Source organism: Gorilla gorilla, chromosome 18, assembly GCF_029281585.2.
Source record: "Gorilla gorilla gorilla isolate KB3781 chromosome 18, NHGRI_mGorGor1-v2.1_pri, whole genome shotgun sequence".
In the NCBI taxonomy this organism is placed as follows: domain Eukaryota; kingdom Metazoa; phylum Chordata; class Mammalia; order Primates; family Hominidae; genus Gorilla; species Gorilla gorilla.
The window spans coordinates 32,231,898-32,256,776 of NC_073242.2; the positions used below are offsets into that span (position 1 = coordinate 32,231,898).

A 24,879-nucleotide genomic window follows, 5' to 3' on the forward strand; every position below is an offset into this window, starting at 1 on the left:
TCTAGTTTTTTTTTTTTTGAGACAGAGTCTTTTTTTTTTTTTTTTTTTTTGAGACATAGTCTCGGTCTTGTTGCTCAGGTTGGAGTGGAATAGCGCGATCTTGGCTCACTGCAACCTCCGCCTCCTGGGTTCAAGTAATTCTCCTGACTCAGCCTCCAGAGTAGCTGGGATTACAGGCGTCCACCACCATGCCCGGCTAATTTTTTTGTATTTTTAGTGGAGACAGGGTTTCACCATGTTGGCCAGGCTGGTCTCGAACTCCTGACCTCAGGTGATCCGCCTACCTCGGCCTCCCAAAGCGCTGGGATTACAGGCATCAGTCACCGTGCCCGGCCTTGTGATAGTGTCTTACTCTGGCACCCAGGCTGGAGTGCAGTGGTGCAATCTTGGTTCACTGCAACCTTTGCCTCCCAGATTCAAGCGATTCTTGTACATCAGCCTCCCGAGCCGCTGAGACTACAGGCACGTGCCACCATGCCTGGTTAATTTTGTGTGTGTGTGTGTGTGTGTTTGTGTGTGATGGAGTTTTGCTCTTGTTGCCCAGGCTGGAGTGCAGTGGTGCGATCTTCGCTCACTGCAACGTCTGCCTCCCGGGTTCAAGCGATTCTCCTGCCTCGGGCTCCTGAGTAGTTGGGATTATAGGCGCTCAACACCATACCCGGGGAATTTTTTGTATTTTTAGTACAGACGGGGTTTCATCATGTTGGCCAGGCTGGTCTCCAACTCCTGACCTCAGGTGATCCACCCGCCTCAGTGTCCCAAAGTGCTGGGATTACAGGCGTGAGCCCTGTGCCCAGCCTCAGTGTCTCTCTCTCTCTCGACTAGAGAGACTGACCAGGGACAATCAACTCTCTCCAGACTGACAGAGAGAGAGACAGAGAGAGCGAGAAAGAGACAGAGTCTGGCTCTCACCCAGGCTGGAGTGCAGTGGTGTGATCTTGGCTCGCTGCAACTTCTGCCTTCCGTGTTCAAGCGATTCCTGTGCCTCAGCCTCCCAAGTAGCTGGGATTATAGGTCCGCACCACCACGCCCTGCTAATTTTTGTGTTTTTAGTAGACACAGCCTCACCATGTTGGCCAGGCTGGTTTTGAACTCCTGACCTCAGGTGATCCGCCAGCCTCGGCCTTCCAAAGTGCTGGGATTACAGGCGTGAGTCACCGCGCCCGGCCAAATAAAATAAAATGTTAAAGCAAATTCAGGACTACCCCTCCTCCAAGTCTTCTGTCCCCTTTGGGCGCCCAGGTGAGCGGGGGAGGGGCTGGGGGAATAATAACATCAAAAGAGCGCCTTTTCCTCCCTTATTCCGAGGAGACTTCCCTGGTCCTGACTCCCGGTCCTGTCCCCAGTGCCCCGCGGCCTCTCGAGCCCCTTCAGTGACCAAGATACAGAGATCAGGACGCCTTTGCGCCGCCCCAAGTGCCCGCCCCTAGCTCGCTCTGCTTGGGCCGCGAGGGAAGGTGAGGTCGGGGGCGGAGCCGGGGCGTGACAGCCGGGGTGTGTGTCCGCCGGCCTTGGTGCCTCCGGTGGCCCTGCAGCACCGTCCCACCTCTGCCACCCTCCGATGGGGCCGCTACCTGTGTGCCTGCCAATCATGCTGCTCCTGCTACTGCCGTCGCTGCTGCTGCTGCTGCTTCGACCTGGCCCCGGGTCCGGCGAGGGTGAGTGAGGAAGGGGCTTTCCCGGAACTCAGGCGTTCCGGGATTCCTCCAGCCCTTCCTAGGGACCCAGCAGCCCTGCCTCCCATCCCTCTCCAAGTTCCTAGTTGCCCTAGAGCCCCCAGCTCGCTCTTCTAATGCTCACCCACACGATGCGCCCCAGCCTTCTGCAGGGCCCCCCACTCACTCCTCCCAGGGACCCAGAACTAGCCCAGTCCTTCCCCAGGGGCGCAGAGTCCTCTCCTGGCTCCCTCCCCTAACCGGCTGTGACCCTCTCCGGCAGCCTGGAAGCCTCCCGGTTGTCCTGATCTGGGGTCCGCGAACTTATCCTTCATTCCACCTGTCCCTGAGATGTGAGACACCAGAGGGTGGGAGGAGCAGGGGCAGAAAGGGCCGGCTTGGGGGTGGGAGAAGAATATATTGTGCCCCTGTACAACAAACCCCTGTGACCAAACAAACAAACAAACAAACAAAACAAACAAACAAAAAAAACAAAAAATAGAACATACTGTCCCTATCCCAGTATCCATCCTTTGGGGTCACTGTAGAGAGGTCTCCTGGGTGACTGCCCATTTCTGGGGTGCACAGATACATGTACCCGCAGAGTACTATGCAGACACCGCCAGCACACAGATGCGCAGGCACAGGACCAGCCCCAGACTCACCTGGCCCTCAGGTGTGCAGCTCCCACAGGGAAAAATACTGAGATACCGCTAGGGGGACACACGCACACACAGCTCAAGGATACCCGAGACAGCACTCAGGACAATTCAGATGCACCGTGTACACACACACACACACACACACACACACACACACACACACACACACACAGAGAGAGAGAGAAAGGCACAGACACACATATGTGCACATAGACCCTGGGGCTCACAGGATGCACAGACAACCCTGGCCCTCCCCGAGGAGGCTGCAGCGGGCAGACAGGGCAAACAGACCCCAGCGTGACCTGCCCCACCTATGTTGGCACAGAGGGAGTGTTTTGCTTGGTTATAAGCACAGTGCTCATGCCTGCCCCATGCCTAGAACCCTCCCTCTATAGGGCTGTTGCTAGGGCTCTGAGATACCAGAGAGTGGTCAGGGACGGTGGCAGGGGAACCTTTGGGGACAGCTTCAGGGTACTGTGTTGGGACTGGGACATTGTCAGGGTGCTCAGAGTGGGCGTGTTCCCTGGGTCTTGGTGGATTTAGAGGTCGAGGGACCATTTCTGGAAGCTCACTGTGTGCCAGGGGAGCTTATATCAGAGCTCAGCTCTTTTTTTTTTTTTTTTTTTTTGAGACAGAGTCTCACTGTTGCCCAGGCTGGAGTGCAGTGGCACGATCTCGGCTCACTGCAACCTCCACCTCCCGGGTTCAAGTGATTCTCCTGCCTCAGCCTCCCAAGTAGCTGGGATTACAGGCGTGCACCACCATGCCCGGCTAATTATGTATTTTTCGTAGAAACAGCTTTCTCCATGTTGGTCAGGCTGGTCTGGAACTGCTCACTTCAGGTGATCTGCCCGCCTCGGACTCCCAAAGTGCTGGGATTACAGGCATGAGCCACCGCGCCCGGCCCCAAATGCGTTTTACATTTTCTTCCTCTTTGATTCATCTTTGTCCTCCAACATAAATATGCTACTTTTTCCACTGATAAAAAGACAAAATGGAATTTCAATCTGGCCTGGACTTCTCGAAAAAGTCAGTGTGATGAAAACTGTTCTAGATAAAACAGAAATGAGACTGGGCATGGTGGCTCATGCCTGGAATCCCAGCGCCTTCGGAGGCCAAGGCAGGAGAATCACTTGAGGCCAGGAGTTTGTGAACAGCCTGGGCAACATAGTGAGACCGCATATCTACTAAAAATTTAAAAATTAGCTGGGCATGGTGGTGCATGCCCGTATGTCTGGAGGCTGAGGCAGGAGGATTGCTTGAGCCCAGGATTTGGAGGCTGCAGTGAACTGATGGTGCCACTGCACTCCAGTGTGGGTGACAAAGTGAGACCCTGTCTCTAAAAAAAAAAAAAGAGAGACAAGATGATCAGGATGAGCACAGTGGCTCACGCCTATAATCCCAGCACTTTGGGAGGCCAAACCAGGTGGATCATATGAGGTCAGGAGTTCGAGACCAGCCTGGCCAAGATGGTGAAACCCCTTTCTACTAAAAATACAAAAATTAGCTGGGTGTGGTGTCGCACGCCTGTGATCCCAGCTACTCGGGAGGCTAAGGCAGGAGAATTGCTTGAACCTGGGAGGCAGAGGTTGCTGTGAGCAAGATTACACCACTGTGCTGCAGCCTGGGCAACAAGAATGAGACTGTGTCTCAAAAAAAAAAAAAAAAAAGATGATCAAACACAATGCATCAACCTCCCAGAGCTGTATAAACCCTAACCCTAACCCAGGAAGCAGGGAAGCCTGTGTGTGAGTTTCCACTCTATTGCTGGTACCACTCGGCTCTGGCAACCCGGAAGGCCACCTTCCCCTGTTGTCACTGTGTAAGGAGGAAGGAGCACTGGTTTGCAAGTCAGAAGCCTGGGTTGAAGCCTCTGCTCGGGTTCCTGCTGGCTGTGGGAATGTGCGGTTACCTTTCCCGGCTGGCCTCGTTTCCTACATGTCCAATGCAGGGGTTCCAGTCACATACATTGGGTACCATTACATGTCCAAGCTGTGCCAGGATCTAGAAAAATGGCTGGGCTCAGGCCAAGGGGCCTTCCTGTCTGGCAGTGAAAATAAGAGGAGATACCAAGGGCCCTGAGTCTGAGTCTGGAGGGGAAGTCATGAGCACAGGGCAGTGCCAGGGCCCGGGAGCTGCCACAGAGGAGCCCACCTTGGTGACAGACACCTGTAGGCGCATCCGTGATGCCCAGTGCCCAACACAGGGAAGTGGACAAACGTTTCATGCACGACTCTTTTTTCCCTTCTTGGCTACCTTGAGGACCTTGATTATAATAGTTATCCTTTTTTTCTTTTTCTTTTTTTGAGACTCTTGCTCTGTCGTCCAGGTTGGAATGCAGTGGCAAAATCTTGGCTCACTGCAATCTTCGCCTCTCAGATTCAAGTGACTCTCCTTCCTCAGCCTCCCTAGTAGCTGGGATTACCAGTGTGCACCACTAGGCTCGGCTAATTTTTGTATTTTTACTACAGATGGGGTTTCACCATGTTGGCCAGGCTGATCTTGAACTGCTGACCTCAGGTGATCTGCCCGCCTGGGCCTCCCAAAATGTTGGGATTACAGGTGTGAGCCACTGAGCCCAGCCGGATTATAATAGCCTTTTCATGCACCAGGGGCTTAATACTCATTATCTCATTTCATTCATATGAGTTGAAGTCAGCTTATCCCCCATTTCACAGATGAGGAAACCAAGGCCCAGAGAGGTTAGGAATTTGTCCAAGGTCACACAGCTAGGAAGTAGGATTCAAACCCAGACAGCCAGGCTGTAACACCTAGGCTCTTCTCAGGCTCATGCCCTTCCCAGGGGTCTGGGAAGCCCTGACCTGCAGCCTGTCACCTTTGTTTACCCCCCAGACTCCAGGACATTACGTGTGCACCGGCGTGGGATCCTGGAACTGGCAGGAACTGTGGGTTGTGTTGGTCCCCGAACCCCCATCGCCTATATGAAATATGGTTGCTTTTGTGGCTTGGGAGGCCATGGCCAGCCCCGCGATGCCATTGACTGGTGAGTGCATGCCTGGGACCAGGCCACAAAATCCCTCACACTCTGGGGTAGTCAAGGCTTATGAGGAAGTACCCAAAACTGAAGCTGGGGTTTGGTCCAGGGAGATCCCAGTGTGCAGTACCACTTTGCAGGCAGGCAGAGGCCTCTTGGATAACATGGCCAGTGAAGCCAGATCTTGGTACCAGCTGCTCCTTACCCTGGCCTTGAGCTGATGACGTTGCCTTAAAAACTTCGCTAGGAGCGGTGGCTCACTCCTGTAATCCCAGCACTTTGGAAGGCCGAGGCGGGCAGATCACTTGAGGTCAGGAGTTCAAGACCAGCCTGGCCAATATGGCGAAACCCCATCTCTACTAAAAATGCAAAAATTAGCTGTGTGTGGTGGCAGGCGTCTGTAATCCCAGCTACTCAGGAGACCGAGGCAGGAGAATTGCTTCAACCCAGGAGGTGGAGTTTGCAGTGAGTTGAGATTGCACCATTGCATTCCAACCTGGGTGACAGTGCGAGACCCTGTCTCAAAAGAAAAAAATAATAAAAATATAAAGTGACCAGGTGTGGTGATTCACACCTGTAATCCCACCACTTTGGGTCGAAGCAGGAAGATCACTGGAGACCAGGAGTTTGAAACCAGCCTAGGCAACATAGTGAGACCCTGTCTCTATATTAAACACACACACACACACACACACACACACACACACACACACACACAAAGGAAGCCAGACTATGCACTAGGAACTGCCGTGGGAATCCCTTTGCGTTCTCACAACAATCCCATTTCACAGATGAAGAAACCAAGGCACAGAAATATTCAGTAACGTGTCCAGGTGTGGTGGCTCACGCCTGTAATCCCAGTACTTTGGGAGGCCGAGGCAGGTGGATCACGAGGTCAGGAGTTCCAGACCAGCCTGGCCAACATGGCGAAACCCTGTCTCTACTAAAACTACAAAATTAGCCAAGCATGGTGGCGCATGCCTGTAATCCCAGATACTCGGGAGGCTGAGGCAGGAGAATCACTTGAACCCAGGAGGTGGAGGTTGCAGTGAGCCAAGATCGTGCCATTGCACTCCAGCCTGAGTTGGGATTACAGGCATGAGCCACTGAGCCTGGCCTGGTGAGCTAATTTTTAAATTTGTTGTAGAGACAAGAGTCTCTCTTATGTTGCCCAGGCTGGTCTCGATCCCCTGGCCTCAAGTGATCCTCCCACCTCAGCCTCCCAAAGTGCTGGGATTACAGATGGGTGTCACCGCACCTGGCCTCTGAGGAGGATTTCATTATAAACCTGCCCTGAAGGGAGAGAATCCAATTTTACGAGAGGGTGTAGCCTGGTGAGGCCTGGATGACCTCCGGAGGCAGGGGCTTGTGCCTGGGCTGAGGCCTGAGGGTCAATGGGCAGACATGAAGTTGCCCCAGGCAGAGGGTACAGTGTGGGCAAAGTCAGGAAGTGGCAGGGCTTGGATCACTCCAGGAAGAGAGAGGAGTCATGTGTCACAGGAGCTCGAGACCCAGAGAGTGAGGCAGGCAGGCAGGCAGGGACCAAGCTTGGGCACAGCCAGGAAGGCAGGACAGGGCATGGTGGGGCCAATGGAATCATTACCCAAGTCGGGGATTTTCAGGGAAACAGCTTAGATAAGGCCAGGTGTACAGTAGCTCCCACCTGTAATCCCAGCATTTGGGGAGGCTGAGGTAGGAGGACTGCTTGAGCCTGGGAGTTCGAGACCAGCCTAGGCAACATAGTGAGACCCCATATCCACAAAAAATTTAAAAAAGGAGTTTGTGTTCCTGTAGTAGCATACTTGGGAGGTTGAGGTGGCAGTATCACTTGAGCCTGGGAGTTCAAGGCTAAAGTGAGCTGATTGAGCCATTGCACTCCAGCCTGAGCAACAGAGAGATACGCTGTCTTAAAGGAAATACAAATTAAAAAACCAGCCGGGCATGCTGGCGTGTGCCTGTAGTCTCAGCTACTTGGGACACTGAAGTGGGAGGATCACTTGAGCCCAGGAGTTCAAGGCTGCAGTGAGCTATGATTGTGCCACTGCACTCCAGCCTGGGCGGCAGAGAAAGACCCTGTCTCTTAAAAAAAAAAAAAAAAAAAAAACTTAGATAAGAGGATGCTGTGCCTCCCTGGGGGTCTTCAGTCACCCATGGTCCTGGCAAGAGAGGAGGGCCAGGAGAGAGCTTCACCCACCTGCTGTCCTGCCCATGTGACATTCGCAGGTGCTGCCATGGCCACGACTGTTGTTACACTCGAGCTGAGGAGGCCGGCTGCAGCCCCAAGACAGAGCGCTACTCCTGGCAGTGCGTCAATCAGAGCGTCTTGTGCGGTGTGTCCCCAGCAGCACCATGCCACCCACCCCGAGTATCCCCTGGGCATCCTGGCATAGCCAGATGACTTCCGTGCCCCTGTTGCAATAACCACTGCTTCCAAGTCTCTATAGACCACCCCTTGGGTATATCTAATGTAAGTGATATTTATTTTATTTATTTTTTGAGTCAGAGTCTCACTCTGTCACCTAGGCTAGAGTGTGCTGATGTGATCTTGGCTCACTACAACCTCTGCCTCCTGGGTTCAAGCGATTCTCATGCCTTAGCCTCCCAAGTGGCTGGGACTACAGGCATGCACCATCACGCCCAGCTAATTTTTGTATTTTTTTCAGTAGAGGTGGGGTTTCACCAAGTTGGCCGGGCTGGTCTCAAACTCCCCACCTCAAGTGCTCTGCCCGCCTCGGCCTCCCAAAGTGCTGAGATTACAGGCGTAAGGCATGGTGTCTGGCCCTAATGTGAGTGATCTTTAACAATGAGGACTTGAAAAAGAAAACCATGAAGAAACCTAATTATTTGATGTCTGGATGACAAGGAAGAAGATAGAAATGGCATCAGATAATAAACAGTGTAAATGTTTATCAGAAAGGGGCTTGGGGTGGGGACCAGAAGGAGGATCGCTTGAGGCCAGGAGTGCATCTCTACAAAAAAGTTAAAGGATTTTTTTAACATTGGCCAGGCGTGGTGGCACACATCTGTGATCCCAGCTACTTGGGAGGCTGAGGTGGGAGGATCGCTTGAAGCCCAGGAGGTTGAGGCTGCAGTGAGCTGTGATCGAGTCACAGCACTCCAGCCTGTGTAAGAGGGCAAAACCCAGTCTCAAAAAAAAAAAAAAAAAAGAAAAAATTTACCTAACCAACCACTTCCAAAGATACATAAAAAAAACCCTGCAATTAAAAATCTCAGGTCCCTCAGGCAATCCTACCAGATTTTGAAACAAAGCAATAACATAAGGACTGTAGTATTTATTTTATTTTTATATTATTTATTTATTTGTTTGTTTGTTTTTGGAGTGTGGGTTTTTTTGTTTGTTTGTTTTTTGATTTTTTTTGTTTGTTTGTTTTTTTTGAGACAGAGTTTTACTCCTGTTGCCCAGGCTGGAGTGCAAAGGCATGTTCTTGGCTTACTGCAACCTCCACCTCTTGGGTTCAAGTGATTCTCCTGCCTCAGCCTCCTGAGTAGCTGAGATTACAGGTGCCCGCCACTACACCTGGCTAATATTTTTGTATTTTTAGTAGAGATGAGGTTTTGCCATGTTGGTCAGGCTGGTCTTGTACTCCTGACCTCAAGTGATCCACCCGCCTCAGCCTCTCAAAGTGCTGGAATTACAGGTGTGAACCACTGCATCTGGCCGTGGTATTTATTTTTAAGATTCCATTTTGGGCCGGGTGCTGTGGCTCACGCCTACAGTTCCAGCACTTTGGGAGGCCAAGGCAGGTGGATCACTTGAGGCCAGGAGTTTGAGAGCAGCCTCAATGGTGAAACCCCGTCTCTACTAAAAATACAAAATTACCCTGGTATGTTGGTGCATGCTTGTAATCCCAGCTACTCGAGAGTCTGACGCAGGAGAATCACTTGAATCCAGGAGGCACAGGTTGCAGTGAGCCGAGATCGCACCACTGTACTCCAGCCTGGGCAACAGAGTGAGACTCTATCTCAAACAAAAACAAAAAGAAATAGATTCCATTCTGATGTATGGCATTTTCCATTTATAGTTTCCCTTCAAATAAATAAGAAAGCTAAAACAATGAAAACAACTAGGAAGTGAGTAATGGTACAGGGAGAATGCAGATAAGGCTTGAGTTTCGGCAGCGAGACTCAAAGTTATCTGAAGAGCTAGTCATGATCCAGACCACTAGTTCCATCCCTTTTTTTCTATTTTCTGTTACTTGAAAATAGACATAACAGGCTCGGCGCTGTGGCTCACTCCTGTAATCTCAAGACGGGCAGATGGCTTGAGCCTAGGAATTCAAGACCAGCCTGGGCAACATGGTGAAACCCTATCTCTACAAATAATACGAAAACTAGCATGGTGTGGTGGTGTGCACCTGCAGTCTCAGCTACTTGGAAGGCTGAGGTAGGAGGATCACCTGAGCCCAGGGAGGCTGAGGCTGTAGTGAGCCAAGATTGCACCACTGCACTTCAGCCTGGGCAACAGAGTGAGATCCTGTCTCAAAAAAAAAAAAAAAAAAAGAGTAAAGAAAAAAAGAGGCTGGGCGTGGTGGCTCACACCAGTAATCCCAACACTTTGGGAGGCTGACGTGGGCGGATCACGAGGTCAGGAGTTCCAGACCAGCCTGGCCAACATGGTGAAACCACGTCTCTACTAAAATACAGGTGGGTGCTTTTAATCCCAGCTACTAAGAAGGCTGAGGCAGGAGAATTGCTTGAATCCAGGAGGTGGAGGTTGCAGTGAGCCGAGACTGCACCATCGCACTCCAGCCTGGGCGACAGAGTGGGACTCTGTCTCAAAAACAACAACAACAAAAAGAAAATAGACATAACATAAAATTAACTATGTTAAAGTGTATAATTCAGTGATACTTAGTATATTCACAATGTCATCCAACCACCACCTAAACTTTTTCATCACTCCGCCTCGAAAAATCCCTTTCCCCTTAAGCAATCCGTTCCCATTCCTCCCTACCACCAACACCTGGTAAACTTACCAGGTTACCAGTTTTCTATCTCTGGATTTACCCTGTCTAGATATTTCATATAAATAGAATCATACACTATGTTCCTGGCTTCTTCACTTAGTATAATGTTTTTGAGGTTTGCTCATTTTCTTTCTTTCTTTTTTTTTTTTTGACACGAAATCTCACTCTGTCGCCCAGGCTGGAGTGCAGTGGTGCCATCTCGGCTTACTGCAACCTCCGCCTCCCGGGTTCAAGCGATTCTCCTGCCTCAGCTTCCTGAGTAGCTGGGATTACAGACGTGCACCACCATGCCTGGGTAATTTTGGTATTTTTAGCAGAGATGGAGTTTTACCATGTTGGCCAGGCTGGTCTTGAACTCCTGACCTCAAGTGATCCACCTGCCTCAGCCTCCCAAAGTGCTGCGATTACAGGCGTGAGCCACCACACCCATCCTGTTCATGTTGTATTAATAGCATGTGTCAGTACGTCATTCATTTTATGGCTGAATAATATCCACTGCATGGATAGATCACATTTCGTTTATCCATTCATTCAATGATGGGCATTTGGGTTGTTTCCACCTTTTGGCTTATGTGAATAGTGCTGCTATGAACATTCATGAACAAATACTTATTTGAGTACCTGGTTTCAATATTTTGGAGTATATACCTAGGAGTGGAATTGCTGGGTCATACGGTAATCCTGTTTTACTTCTTTTGTTGAGACAGGGTCTTGCTCTGTCACCCAGCTTGGAGTACAGTGGCATGATCATGGCTCACTGCAGCCTCAAACTCCTGGGCTCAAACTATCCTCTTGGCTCAGCCTCCTGAGTAGCTGAGACTATAGGTGTGTGGCACGATGCTGGGCTAATTTTTTTGAGACAAAGTCTCACTTTGTCGCCCAGGCTGGAGTGCAGTGGCACGATCGCGGCTCACTACAACCTCTGCCTCCCAGGTTTTAGCGATTCTCCTGCCTCAGCCTCCTGAGTAGCTGGGATTACAGGTGCCCGCCACCACGCCCAGCTAATTTTTGTATGTTTAGTAGAGACTGGGTTTCACCCTGTTGGTCAGGCTGGTCTCAAATTCCTGACCTCAAGCAATCCACCCACCTTGGCCTCCAAAGTGCTGGGATTACAGGCATGAGCCACTGTGCCTGGCAAAGTGCCCAGCTAATTTTTAGCCTTTTTTTTTTTTTTTGAGATGGAGTCTCACTCTTTTTGTCCAGGCTGGAGTGCAATGGCGTGATCTCGGCTCACTTCAGCCTCCGCCTCCTGAACTCAAGCGATTCTCCTGTCTCAGGCATGCACCACCACGCCCGGCTAATTTTTATATATTTTTTAGTAGAGACGGGGTTTCACCATGTTGGCCAGGCTGTCTCGAACTCCTGACCTCATGATCCATCTGCCTTGGCCTCCCAAAGTGCTGGGATTACAGTCGCCAGCCACCACGCCCCGCCATTTTTAAACTTTTTGTAGAGATAAGTTGCCCAGGCTGGTCTCAAAATCTTGGCTTCAAGCAATCCTTCTGCCTCTCTGCCTCTGAAAGTGCTGGGATTACAGGCATGAATCACCATGCCCAGTTAAGAGTTCTTTATATACTGTGGATACTGACTCTTACCAGATATGTGATTTGCAAATATTTTCTCCCATTATGTAAGTTGTCTTTTCACTTCCTTGATAGTGTCTTTGCACAAAACTGTTTAAGTTTGATGAAGTTCAATTAATCTGTTGTCTTTTGTTGCTCGTGTTTTTGGTGTCCTTAGAATCCACTGCCAAATCCAAAGTTATAAATATTTACCCTTAAGTTTTCTTCTAATAGGTTTATCATATTTAACTCTAATATTTAGGTCATTGATCCATTTTGAGTTAATTTTTGTCTACGGAGTGAGGTAAGGGGTTGAACTTTATTCTTTTGCATGTTGTTATCCAGTTATCTCAGCCCTCTTGGTTGAAGAGACTCTTCCCCATTGAATCATCCTGCTACCTTTGCTGAAAATCACGGCCGGGAGTGGTGGCTCACACCTGTAATCCTAGCACTTTGGGAGGCTGAGGCGGATGGATTGCCTGAACTCAGGAGTTCGAGACCAGCCAGGGCAGCACGGTGAAACCCCATCTCTACTAAGATACAAAAAAAAATTAGCCGGGTGTGGCAGCGTGCTCATGTAGTCCCAGCTACTCAGGAGGCTGAGGCAGGAAAATTGCTTGAACCTGGGAGGTGGAGATTGCAGTGAGCGGAGATTGCACCACTGCACTCCAGCCTGGGCAACAGAGCAAGACTCCATCTCAAAAAAAAAAAAAAAAAAAAAAGAAAAAGAAAATCACTTGGCTCTAGATGGAGGAGGGTTTCATCACTTTGAGCTAATAACTTGACTTCTCTTAACCTCAGCTTCCTTACCTGTAAGATAGGTGTTGTGAAGATGAGAAAAGATTTGTAAGATGAGAAACAGATTTTGTTTTTGTTTTGAGATGGAGTCTTGCTCTGTCGCGCAGGCTGAAGTGCAGTGGCATGATCTCTGCCCACTGCAAACTCTGCCTCCTGGGTTGAAGTGATTATCTTGCCTCAGCCTCCCAAGTAGCTGGGATTACAGGCCCCTGCCACCACACCCAGCTGATTTTTGTATTTTTAGTAGAGATGCGGTTTCACCATGTTGGCCTGGCTGGTCTCAAACTCCTAACCTCAGGTGATCTGCCCACCTCGGCCTCCCAAAGTGCTGGGATTACAGGTATGAGCCACCATGCCCAGCTGAGAAACAGATTGGATGGGAATTTTTCTTCTATCTCCTCCTCCTATCTTTATCTGAACTTCTCTCTGACCCCTGCTAACTCCTGGAGAGAATCAAAGATCTGTTCCAACTCTTGATTAAAACTCCAGGTTCTGCTGACTTGGTCTGCTCTGGTGGCAAAGAGGCTATTGTAAGCATTATTAGAAGTATGTTTTTATTTTTATTTATTTTTTGAGACAGAGTCTTACTCTGTAGCCCAGGCAGGAGTACAGTGGAGTGATCTCAACTCACTGCAACTCACTGCCTCCCAGGTTCAAGTGATTCTCATGCCTCAGTCTTCTGAGTAGCTGGGACTAGAGGTGCACACCACCATGCCCGGCTAATTTTTTTGTATTTTTAGTAGAGACAGTGTTTCACCATGTTGGCCAGGCTGGTCTTGAACTCCTGATCCATCCGCCTCGGCCTCCCAAAGTTTTGGGATTACAGGCACGAGCCACCGCGCCCGGCCTACTTGAAGTATGTTTTTAGATCTTCAGCTATATATTCTTACTACGGATTAGAACTTGGCATAAGAGCAAAGCTGAATTAATATGATGATATAATCAATTTTTAGGCCTGAACATGCCCCAGGTATCATCTCATCCAACCCTCTCATTTAGAGTTGGGGAAACTGGCTGGGCATGGTAGCTCATACCTATAATCCCAGCACTTTGAGAGGCCAAGGCAGGAGGATAGCTTGAGCCCAGGAGTTCGAGACCACCCTGGCAGCATAGAGAGACCCCATCTCTACAAAAGACAAAAATAAAGGGGAAACTGAGGCTCAGGGAGAGTAAGTGACTTATTCCCAAAACTGCCCCCTTCTGGTGTGGGTGATGAGGAGGTGAAATGAGGCTTCAGTGGGAAATCTGTTGAAAATCTTTCCTTTCTCCCTTCAACTTGCATATTCTGCTTGCTCCTACCCAGGTGGAAATGATATTTATAAAATATTGGTGTGTCTGTTGGTAGAGTCTGTGCCTGTTTACAGAACTGTCTTCTCTGAACCAAATGAAAGGAACTAAAATATCTATTATGCATTTTGGACTAAAAATATTATCTTATTCTGTTTGGAGATATTCTGAACATAGTTGTTTATTTAATTACAGGTTTGGCCCATTTTCCATTTATGGGCCTGACTTAAATACATTAAAAAAAATTTAAACCTATAATAATATTTACTAGCAGGCCTTAATTTTAAACTTAACCCTCGGGAGCTATTCTTCCTTTCAAATTTTTATTCTTCTTCAAAATATGATGCCATCGGGTTCCTGAGGTCATGGAGCAGTGGGGCCAGGTCTTGCTGTTGGCGGAATCTTTGTTGCTCAAGGAGAAAAGTAAGAGGACAAGCAGAGGCATTGGGTCAGGAGACCCTGGGCTGGAATCCTGGTCCACCCCTTCCCAGTTCTGTGACCTTGGATGAGTTACCGAATTCTTGTAAGCCTCACTTTCCTCATCTGTAAAATGGGAATAACAGACCAGAGTTGCTGGGGTTGTGTGAGCATTGGAGATTGTATATGGCTTTGCTTTTCTTTTCCCTCCCCTCCCCTCCTCTCTCTCTCTCCCCCTCCCCCTTTTCTTTTCTTTTCTCTTTTCTTTTCTTTTCTTTGAGATAGAGTCTCACTCTGTTGCCCAGGCTGGAGTGCAGTGGTGCTATCTCAGCTCACTGCAACCTCCACCTCCCCGCTTCAAGCCATTCTCCTGCCTCAGCCTCCCAAGTAGCTGGGACTACAGGCGCACCACCATACCCAGCTAATTTTTTTTGTATTTTTAGTAGAGACGGGGTTTCATCATGTTGGCCAGGCTGGTCTTGAACTCCTGACCTCAAGGGATCTGCCCACCTCAGCCTCCCAAAGTGCTGGGATTACAGGCATGAGGATGAATGGCTTTTCTAAGGCTTTTCTATGGTCTGTCAACAAATATTACTGTGAGTCTACTCTGCCGGGCTCCATGCTAGGTTCTGGGCAAGGCAGAGCCACGAGGTATTGTTAAAAAGGAGGAGACAGGGAAGTAGTGTGTGCGCCAAGTGCTTTGTAACTACTGTGTTGAGAGATAAAGCAGGTGAATTACTGTACCTGCTACAACATGGATGAACTTTGAAAATATGGTGGGCTGAGTACGATGGCTCCCACCTGTAATCCCAACACTTTGGGAGGCCAAGACAGAAGTATCACTTGAGCCCAGAAATTTGAGACCAGCCTGGGCAACATAGCGAGACCCTGGCATAGTAGCGCATGCCTGTAGTTCCAGCTACTCGGGAGGCTGAGGTGGGAGGATCACTTGAGCTCAGGAGGTCCAGGCTGCAGTGAGCCGTGATCATGCCACTGCATTCCAGCCTGGGTGACAGAGTGAGACCCTGCCTCAACAAAAAAGGCCGGGCACAGTGTCTCACGCCTGTAATCCCAGCACTTTGAGAGGCTTAGGCTGGTGAATCACTTGAGGTCAGGAGTTCGAGATCAGCCTCGCCAACATGGTGAAACCCCGTCTCTACTAGAAATATGAAATTAGCCGGTCGTGGTGGCAGGTGCCTGTAATCCCAGCTATTCGGGAGGTTGAAGCAGGAGAATTGCTTGAACCTGGAAGACAGAGAGGTTGCAATGAGTGGAGATCATGCCACTGCCCTCCAGCCTGGGTGACTGAGTGAGACTCTGTTTCAAAAAAAGAAAAAAGAAAAGCAAAAAGAAAGAAAGAAGAAATACAGCATCGAGTGAACAGAGCCAGACATAAGAGGTCATGTATATAGGCTTTCTGTTGCTATGTTAGGAATACAAAAAAGAGGTCACGTATATCGTATGACTTCATTTATATGAATTGTCCAGAATAGGCAAATCCACAGAAATAGAAAGTAGACTAGTGGTTGCTGGGAATGCAGAAGAGTGGGAACGGGGAGCGAATGCTTAAAGAGAGTTGGGTTTCTTCTGTGGTGACCATCTCAATCTGTCACCCAGGCTGGGTGCAGTGGCATGATCACAACTCACTGCAGCCTCAAAATCCTGAGATTAAGGGATTCTCCTGCCTCAGCCTCTCAAGTAGCTGGGACTACAGGCATATGCCACCATGCTGAGCTAATTTTTGTATTATTATTATTATTATTTTATTTTATTTTATTTTATTTTGAGGTGGAGTCTTGCTCTTGTTGCCCAAGCTGGAGTGCAATGGCATGATCTCGGCTCACTGCAACCTCCGCCTCCCGAGTTCAAGTGATTCTCCTGCCTCAGCCTCCCTAGTAGCTGGGATTACAGGCATGTGCCACCACACCTGGATAATTTTTGTATTTTTAGTAGAGATGGGTTTTCTCTATGTTGGCCATGCCGTTCTTGAACTCCTGACCTTGTGAACTGCCCGCCTCGGCCTCCCAAAGTGCTGAGATTACAGGCATGAGCCACCACGCCCGGCCTGTATTTTTTGTAGAGATGGTGTCTTGCTATGCTGCCTAGGTTGGTCTTGAACTCCTGACCTCAAGCAATCCTTCCGACTCAGCCTCCCAAAGTGTTGAGATTACAGCCCTAAGCCACCATGCTCAGCCTGGGGTGATAACAGTGTTTTAGTACTAGATAGGTGCCCAGCATTGTGAAGGTACTAAATGCTACTGACTGTACACTTTAATATGGTAAATTTTAGGTTGTGAGAATTTTGCCCCAATAACAAAAAGCAGGAGTGCATGGTGAGGATTTCTCTGTTACTGAGAGTGGTTGGGGTGAGAGAAAGTCTCCCGGAGACACCAATGAAGCAGAGACCTGAGGAATAGAGGAGACAGCCACGTGGAGGTGATGCAACAGCCAGTGCAAGGGCCCTGGGGTACGCACAAGTGTCTGGGTGGTCTGAGGATCACAAGGAGTTCGGTGAGGCTGGAGCAGAGTCCCCCAGAGTGACAGAAGTAGGGGATGATGTCGGAGAGTGATAGGGGCTAGATTCCTAGGGCATTGGAGGCTCTTCTCTGAGAGAGATGGGGAGCCAAGGAGGGTTTTGAGCAGGGGAGTGACATGACCTGATTTGCATTTTTTTTTTTTGAGGCAGTCTTGCTCTGTCACCCAGGCTGGAGTGCAGTGGTGTGATCTCGGCTCACTTCAACCTCTGCCTTTTGGGCTCAAGTGATCCTCCCACCTCAGCCTCCTGAGTAGCTGGAATCACAGGTATGTGCCACCATGCCCTGCTAATTTATGTACTTTTAGTAGAGATGGAGTTTCACCATGTTGGCCAGGCTGGTCTCAAAATTTCTGACCTCAGGTGACCCAGCTACCTCGGCCTCCCAAAATGTTGGGATTACAGGCATGAGCCACCACACTCAGCCTTGATATGTATTTTAGCCAAACCACTCTGGTTGCCATATGGTACAAACCCAGGAGAGGGAAAGGGTGGAAGCTGGATGTGGCTATCAGGCTGTTGCAGTGGTCTTGGAGAGAGGTGGCTTGGGCAGGGGGTGGCAGTGAAGATGGTGGAAGGGGCTGGCTTCTGGACAAATCCGGCTGGATGGAACTGCAGGAGTTGCCAGTGGATGGGTGAGGGTGTGAGGGGAAGAGGAGCTGGCTGGGGTATTTGTCCCCGTCGCCCTGTAGCTGACCACTCTCCTGTCCTTGGACAGCCGGCCTTCAGCCAGCCCTGTATGCCACCCTGGGGCTATAGCCAGGAAGCTACAGTGGCTCCTTCCTCAAGAGTCCCCTCCCCACTACATCATATTTCTCTGAGGGTTTCTGTTGTGCAGCAGCCCATGGAAAGCTTACAGGCAGGAAGGCTTGTTCCTGCACTGACTGGTTCTATGACTAATTTTCGCACATATTATTTTTATCCATTCATCTGTCTCGCCATCTATTCATCCATTATCCATTCACTTATCATCCATCTATCCATCCATCCATCATCCATCCATCTATCCATCCATCCATCCATCCATCCATCCATCTATGCATCCATCACCCATCCATCCAATTTCCATCCATTCATCATCCATCCACCCATCTTCCGTCCATCCACCCACCATCCATCTATCCAGCCATCCATTGTCCATCATCCATCATCCATCCATCCATCCATCCATCTATCCATCCATCCATCCATCCATCCATCCATCCATCCATCCATCCATGGGGAGTGCCTGCTTGAGGGGAATGGGGTTTCTTCTGGGGTGATAAAAATGTTTTAGAACTCCAGGCGCAATGGCTCACGCCTGTAATTTAGGAGGCTAAGGCGGGCAGATCACGAGGTCAAGAGATTGAGAGCATCCTGGCCAACATGGTAAAACCCGGTCTCTACTAAAAACACAAAAATTAACTAGGCATGGTGGTGTGCGCCTGTAGTCCCAGCTACTCGGGAGGCTGAGGCAGGAGAATCGCTTGAACCCAGGAGGCGGAGGTTGCAGTGAGCTGAGATCGTGCCACTGCGCTCCAGCCTGGCAACAGAGTGAAACTCCGTCTCAAAAAAAAAAAAAAGAGAAAAGTTTTAGAACTAGATAGATGCCCAGCATTGTGAATGTACTAAATGTCACTGACTTGTACACTTTGAAATGATACATTTTGTGTTGTGAGAATTTTGCCCTGGTAACAAGAAGCAGGAGTGCATGGTGAGGGATCCATCTATCCCACCATTCATTCAACCATTCATTTGCATACTTTTTCTGATTCAAACCCAATACATGTTTGTTATGAAAAATTAAAACATTCCAGAAATATTCTTTTGAAACTTTTTACTTATTATTTATTTCAGTAGCCTTAGGGGTACAAGTGGTTTTTGGTTACATGGATGAATGGTATAGTGGTGAAATCTGAGCTTTTATTGCACCCATCACCCAAGTAGTCTACATTGTACCCAATACATAGCTTTTTATCCCTCCCCACCTCAGTCTCCAATGTGTCCATTATACCACTCTGTATGCCTTTGTGTACCCCCCATAGCTTAGCTCTCACTTATAAGTGAGAACATACAGTATTTGGTTTTCCATTCTTAAGTTTCATCAGTTAGAATAAGTGACGTAACTTCTTTGCAATCCCTATCAAAATACCAACATCAATTCATCCAAGTTGCTTCATCCAGCTTCATCCAAGTTGCTGCAGAAAACATTTAGTTCTTTTTTATGGCTAAGTAGTATTCCATGGTGTATATGTAACCACATTTTCTTTTCCTTCTTTTTTGAGAAGGAGTCTTGTTCTGTCACCCAGGTTGGAGTGCAGTGGCGTGATCTTGGCCCCCTGCAACCTCCACCTCCTGGGTTCAAGTGATTCTCCTGTCCCAGCCTCCCAAGTAGCTGGGACTACAGGCATGCGCCACCACGCCTGGCTAATTTTTGTATTTTTAGTAGAGATGGGGTTTCACCATATTGGTGAGGCTGGTCTTGAACTCCTGACCTCGTGATCCGCCCACCTCGGCCTCCCAAAGTGCTGGCATTATAGGCGTGAGCCACTGCACCCAGCCACCACATTTTCTTTATCTGCTCATTGGTTGATGGGCACTTAGGTTGGTTCTATATCTTTGCAATTGTGACTGTGCTGTGATAAACAAATGCGCGCACGTCTTTTTGATATAATGATTTATTTTCCTTTGGGTAGATACCTAGTAGTGGGATGGCTAGAAAGAATAGTAGATTTACTTTTCGTTCTTTGAGAAATCTCCATACTGTTTTCCATGGAGGTTGTGCTAACTGATCTTAGCACCAGCAGTCTAAAAGCATTCTTTTTTCATCACATTCGGGTCAATGTCTATTTTGACTTTTCAATAATGGCCATTCTGGCTGGGGTAAGGTAGTATCTCATTGTGGTTTTAATTTGCAGTTCCCCAATGACGAGTGATGTTAAACATTTTTTCATTTGCTGGTCATTTATATATATTTTGAGAAATGTCTATTCATGTCATGTGCCCACTTTTTTTTTTTTTTTTTTGAGTCTTGCTCTGTCACCTAGGCTGGAGCGCAGTGGCATAACCTCGGCTCCCTGCAACCTCTGCCTCCTGGGTTCAAACGATTCTCCTGCCTCAGCCTCCCAAGTAGCTGGGATTACAGGCATGAGCCACCACACTAGGCTAATTTTTGTATTTTTAGTAGAGACGGGGTTTCACCATGTTGGCCAGGCTGGTCTCGAACTCCTGACCTCATGATCTGCCCACCTTGGCCTCCCAAAGTGCTGGGATTACAGATGTGAGCCATCGTGCCTGGCCATGTGCCCACTTTTTGATGAGGTTTTTTCTTTTCTTCTTGCTGATTTGAGTTTTTTGTAGATTCAGGATATTAGTCCTTTGTCAGATATGTAGTTTGCAAATATTTTCTCCCATTCTGTGGGTTGTCTGTTTACTCTGATGATTAGTTCTTTTGCTATGCAGAAGCTTTTTAGTTTAATTAAGTCCTATTTATTTATTTTTGTTTTTGTTGCATTTGCTTTTGGGGTCTTAGTCATAAATTCTTGCCTAGGTCAATGTCCAGGGGAGTTTTTCCAAGGTTTTCTTCTAGAATTCTTATGGTTTCAGGTCTTAGATTTAAGTCTTTAATCCATCTTGAGTTGATGTATATGGTGAGTTTTGTAGATGGTGAGAGATAGGGATCCAGTTTCATTCTTCTACATGCAGCTATTCAGTTTTCCCAGTACTATTTATTGAATAGGGTGTCATTTCCCCAATTTATGTTTTTGAGTGTTTTTTTTTTTTTTTTTTGAGATGGAGTTTCACTCTTGTTGCCCAGGCTGGAGTGCAATGGTGCAATCTCGGTTCACTGCAACCTCCTCCTCCCGGGTTCAAGCGATCCTTCTGCCTCAGCTTACCAAGTAGCTGGGATTACAGGCATGTACCACTACGCCCAGCTAATTTTGTATTTTTAGTAGAGACGAGGTTTCTCCATGTTGGTCAGGCTGGTCTCAAACACTGAACCTCAGGTGATCCGCTTGCCTTGGCCTCCCAAAGTGCTGGGATTACAGGCATGAGCCACTACGCCTGGCCTTGAGTGCTTTGTTGAAGATCAGTTAGTTGTACGTGTTTAGCTTTATTTCTGGGTTTTCTATTCTGTTCTGTTGGTCTATGTATCTACTTTTATATTAGTACCATGCTGTTTTGGTTACTATAGCCTTGTAGCATAATTTGAAGCTGGGTAGTGATGCCTACAGATTTTTTCTTTTTTCTTTTCTTTTTTTTTTTAGATGGAGTCTCTCTGTCACCCAGGCTGGAGTGCAGGGGGCATGATCTCAGCTCACTGCAACCTCTGCCCCCCAGGTTTAAGCGATTCTCCTGCCTTAGCCTCCCGATCAGCTGGGCTTATAGGCACACACCATCATGCCTGGCTAATTTTTGTATTTTTAGTAGAAATGGGGTTTTACCATGTTGGCCAGGCTGGTCTCGAACTGACCTCAGGTGTTCCACCCACCTCGGCCTTGCAAAGTGCTAGGATTACAGGCGTGAGCCACTGTGCCCAGCCTATTTGGCTCTTTTTTAGTTCCATGTAAATTTTAGGGTTGTTTCTTCTAACTATGTGAAAAATGATGTTGGTATTTTGATAGGAATTGCATTGAATCTGTAGATTGCTTTGGGTAGTATGGTCATTTTCATTACATTGATTCTTCCAATCCATGAGCATGGGATGTATTTCCATTTGTTTGTGTCATCTATGATTTCTTTCGGCAGTGTTTTGTAGTTCTGTTTGTAGAGATCTTTCACCTTCCTGCTTAAGTATATTACTAGGTTTGGGGTAGCTATTTTCCTTTTTTTTTTTTCAGCTATTATAAAAGGGACTGAGTTCTTGATTTCATTCTCAGCTTAGTCCTTATTGATGTATAGCAGTGCTACTGGTTTGTAACCTGAGACTTTATTGAATTCATTGGTCAAATCTAGGAGTCTTTTGGAGGAGTCTCTAGGATTATCTACGTATATGATTGTATCATTGGCAGAGGTAGTTTGATTTCCTCTTTTCCCATTTGGATGCCCTTTATTTCTTTCTCTTTCCTGACTGCTCTGGCTAGGACTTCCAGTACTTTGCTGAATAGAAGTGGTGAGAGTGGGCATCCTTGTCTTGTTCCAGCTCTTGGGGGAATGAATGCTTTCAACTCATCCCCATTCAGTATGATGTGGGCTATGGGTTTGTCATCTATCACTTTTATTATTTTGAGGTATGTTCCTTCTATGCCTAGTATATTGAGGAGAAGTATGTTTCTTTAAAAAAATATTATTATGGGCTGAGAGTGGTGGCTCGTGCCTGTAATCCCAGTACTTTGGGAGGCTGAGGCAGGTGGATCACTTGAGCTCAGGAGTTCAAGACCAGCCTGGCAATATGGCAAAACCCCATCTCTACTAAAAATACAAAAATTAGCTGGGCATGGTGGTGGGCCTGTAGTCCCAGCCACATGGGAGGCTGAGGTGGGAGAATGGCTTGAGTCCAGGAGGCGGAGGCTGCAGTGAGCCACAACCTTGCCACTACACTCCAGCCTGGGTGACAGAGACAGACCTTATCTCAAAAAATAAATAATTACTATTATTTTTAAATAAAGGAATCCCCAAATGAAGTCATGTAATATCAGGCCAGGCATGGTGGCTCACGCCTGTAATCCCAGCACTTTCGGAGGCCGAGGTAGGTGGATCACCTGAGGTCAGGAGTTCGAGACCATCCCGGCCAACACGACGAAACCCCGTCTCCACTAAAAATACAAAAAAAATCAGCTGGGTGTGGTGGCCTGTGCCTTTAGTCCCAGCTACTTGGGAGGCTGAGGCAGGAGAATCACTTGAACCCAGGAGGCGGAGGCTGCAGTGAGCTGAGATCATACCACTGCACTCCAGCCTGGGCGACAGAGCAAGCCCCCATCTCGGAAAAAAAAAAAAGAAAGAAAAGAAAAGAAAAAAGAAATCGTGTAATATTGATGCAGAAGAGCAGTATGGCAGACTTTGGACTCTCCATTTGAAACTTTCAATTTCCTTTTCTGTAAAATGGGGCTGACATCACCTGCTTCCTGGGGAGCCCTGCAGATGGAGATCACGTGGTGGGCTGTCAAGTGTCTCAGAAATGTAATTTATGACCCGTCCTGCCTCTTGCTTTACTGGTTTCCCTTGAGTCTCTCCAGGTCCCTGCTCTAATCTCAGTTTCCCCACTTCTTCCAGGACCGGCAGAGAACAAATGCCAAGAACTGTTGTGCAAGTGTGACCAGGAGATTGCTAACTGCTTAGCCCAAACTGAGTACAACTTAAAGTACCTCTTCTACCCCCAGTTCCTATGTGAGCCGGACTCGCCCAAGTGTGACTGACTACCTTGACTTGAAATGCTCTTTTGCACAAGGAAATAAACCGTCCTCTCAGTAATGAACAACAGCATTCAGTTATTTGCAGAAGGGAACCGAAGCCAAGTGATAAAGCCACAACCTTGTGTTTGCTTTCTCTCCCAATCCCAGAACTCAGGACTGGAGCCCATGTGGTTTGCAATTAAAGGCCAAAAGTCCTGCACCTATTTTATAAAACTATGACTGTGTTTATCACTGTGTTGGGGTCGGTTCCATTTTTGAGGTTCCATCTTTATGAATAGATAACCTGTCTTCTAACCTGCTTGGATGGCTGGTAGTCAAATGTGAACGAACACCTACCGTGTGCCTGGCCATGTTCTATGTTCTAGGCTGCAGCAATCAATAAGACGGCCATACAACACCCACCCAGTGAAGTTCAAGTCCAGTAGCTGTTAGCTTAAGAAAGAGTATTCCCTTATCCCACTACACCTTAAAATGTATTTGCTGTCCTGCAGCGTTGGCTCATTTCTGTAAGCCCAGCACAATGATTACAAAAGTGGTACATACTTGTTGCTTCTTAAAAAAATGAAAGTGCAGAGAAATATAGAGCAGAAAGAAAAATCACTCCAATTCCCACAATTCAGAATAATCTGTTAGGATCTATAGTTTTAAAAATGTAGTTCAAGGCCGGGTGCTGTGGCTCACGCTTGTAATCCTAGCACTTTGCGAGGCCAAGGCACGTGAATCACAAGGTCAGGAGTTCGAGACCAGCCTGACCAACATGGTGAAACCCCGTCTCTACTAAAAATACAAAAATTAGCCAGGCGTGGTGGCACACGCCTGTAATCCCAGCTACTCAGGAGGCTGAGGCAGGAGAATCACTTGAACCCAGGAGGTGGAGGTTGCAGTGAGCAGAGATTGTGCCACTGTACTCCAGCCTGGGCGACAGAACAAGACTCTATCTCAAAAAAAAAAAAAAAAAAAAAAAAAAAGGGTAGTTCAGATTATACTGTATGATGTTTATAAATTTTTCTCCATGTCATAAAAAATATTTGGAAACTTCATTTAAAATGTCTGTGTTAGGGTTGGATGAGGTGGCTCATGCCTATAATCTCAATACTTTGGGAGGCTAAGGAGGGAGGACTACATGAGGACGTGAGTTCAAGACCAGCCTGGGCAACAGAGCAAGACTCTATCTGTATAAAACAAAAAAAATTAGTAAGGCATGGTGGCATGCACCTGTAGTCCCAGCTACTCGGGAGGCCGAAGAGGGAAGATAACTTGTGCCTAGGAGTTCAGAGTCGCAGTGAGCTATGATTACATCACTGTACTCCAGTCTGGGCAACAGAACAGGACCTTGACGCAAATAAATAAATAAATAAATAAATAAATATCTGTATTAGATACCATTTTATAGATTGACAGTTTTTGGATATTGGAGCTATTTTCTGTTTCCATTAGTTGCTTGATGATGCTTGTAAACAAATCTTCACCACTCCCTTCCCCATAACCTATTCCTTAGCCCAGATTTGCAGAAATGGCATTTTTGGATCAAAGGATCTGAATATTTTTTGAGACACGGTCTCCCTCTATCACCTAGGCTGGAGTGCAGTGGTGCAATCTCAGCTCATTGCAGCCTTGACCTCCTGGGCTCAGGCAAATCTCACTTCAGCC

General features: G+C 47.8%; 1 protein-coding gene across 1 annotated transcript; it reads left to right on the forward strand.

Annotated features, from left to right (window-relative positions):
* The first annotated feature begins 43 nt into the window (after positions 1 to 43).
* LOC101151897 (group 10 secretory phospholipase A2) lies at positions 44 to 23,462 on the forward strand. The gene is made up of 4 exons (XM_031002905.3): positions 44 to 1,658; positions 5,171 to 5,321; positions 7,536 to 7,642; positions 23,090 to 23,462. The coding sequence occupies exons 1-4, from the start codon at positions 1,562 to 1,564 to the stop codon at positions 23,230 to 23,232; spliced, it is 498 nt and encodes a 165-aa protein (XP_030858765.2). The 5' UTR covers positions 44 to 1,561; the 3' UTR covers positions 23,233 to 23,462.
* The last annotated feature ends 1,417 nt before the right edge of the window (positions 23,463 to 24,879 follow it).

Coding starts and splice junctions, on each gene's coding strand:
- LOC101151897 (XM_031002905.3), top strand. CDS start 1,562: ATGGGGCCGCTACCTGTGTGCCTGCCAATCATGCTGCTCCTGCTACTG. Junction 5,322..7,535: donor CCCCGCGATGCCATTGACTG/GTGAGTGCATGC, acceptor TGACATTCGCAG/GTGCTGCCATGGCCACGACT. Junction 7,643..23,089: donor CAATCAGAGCGTCTTGTGCG/GTGTGTCCCCAG, acceptor CACTTCTTCCAG/GACCGGCAGAGAACAAATGC.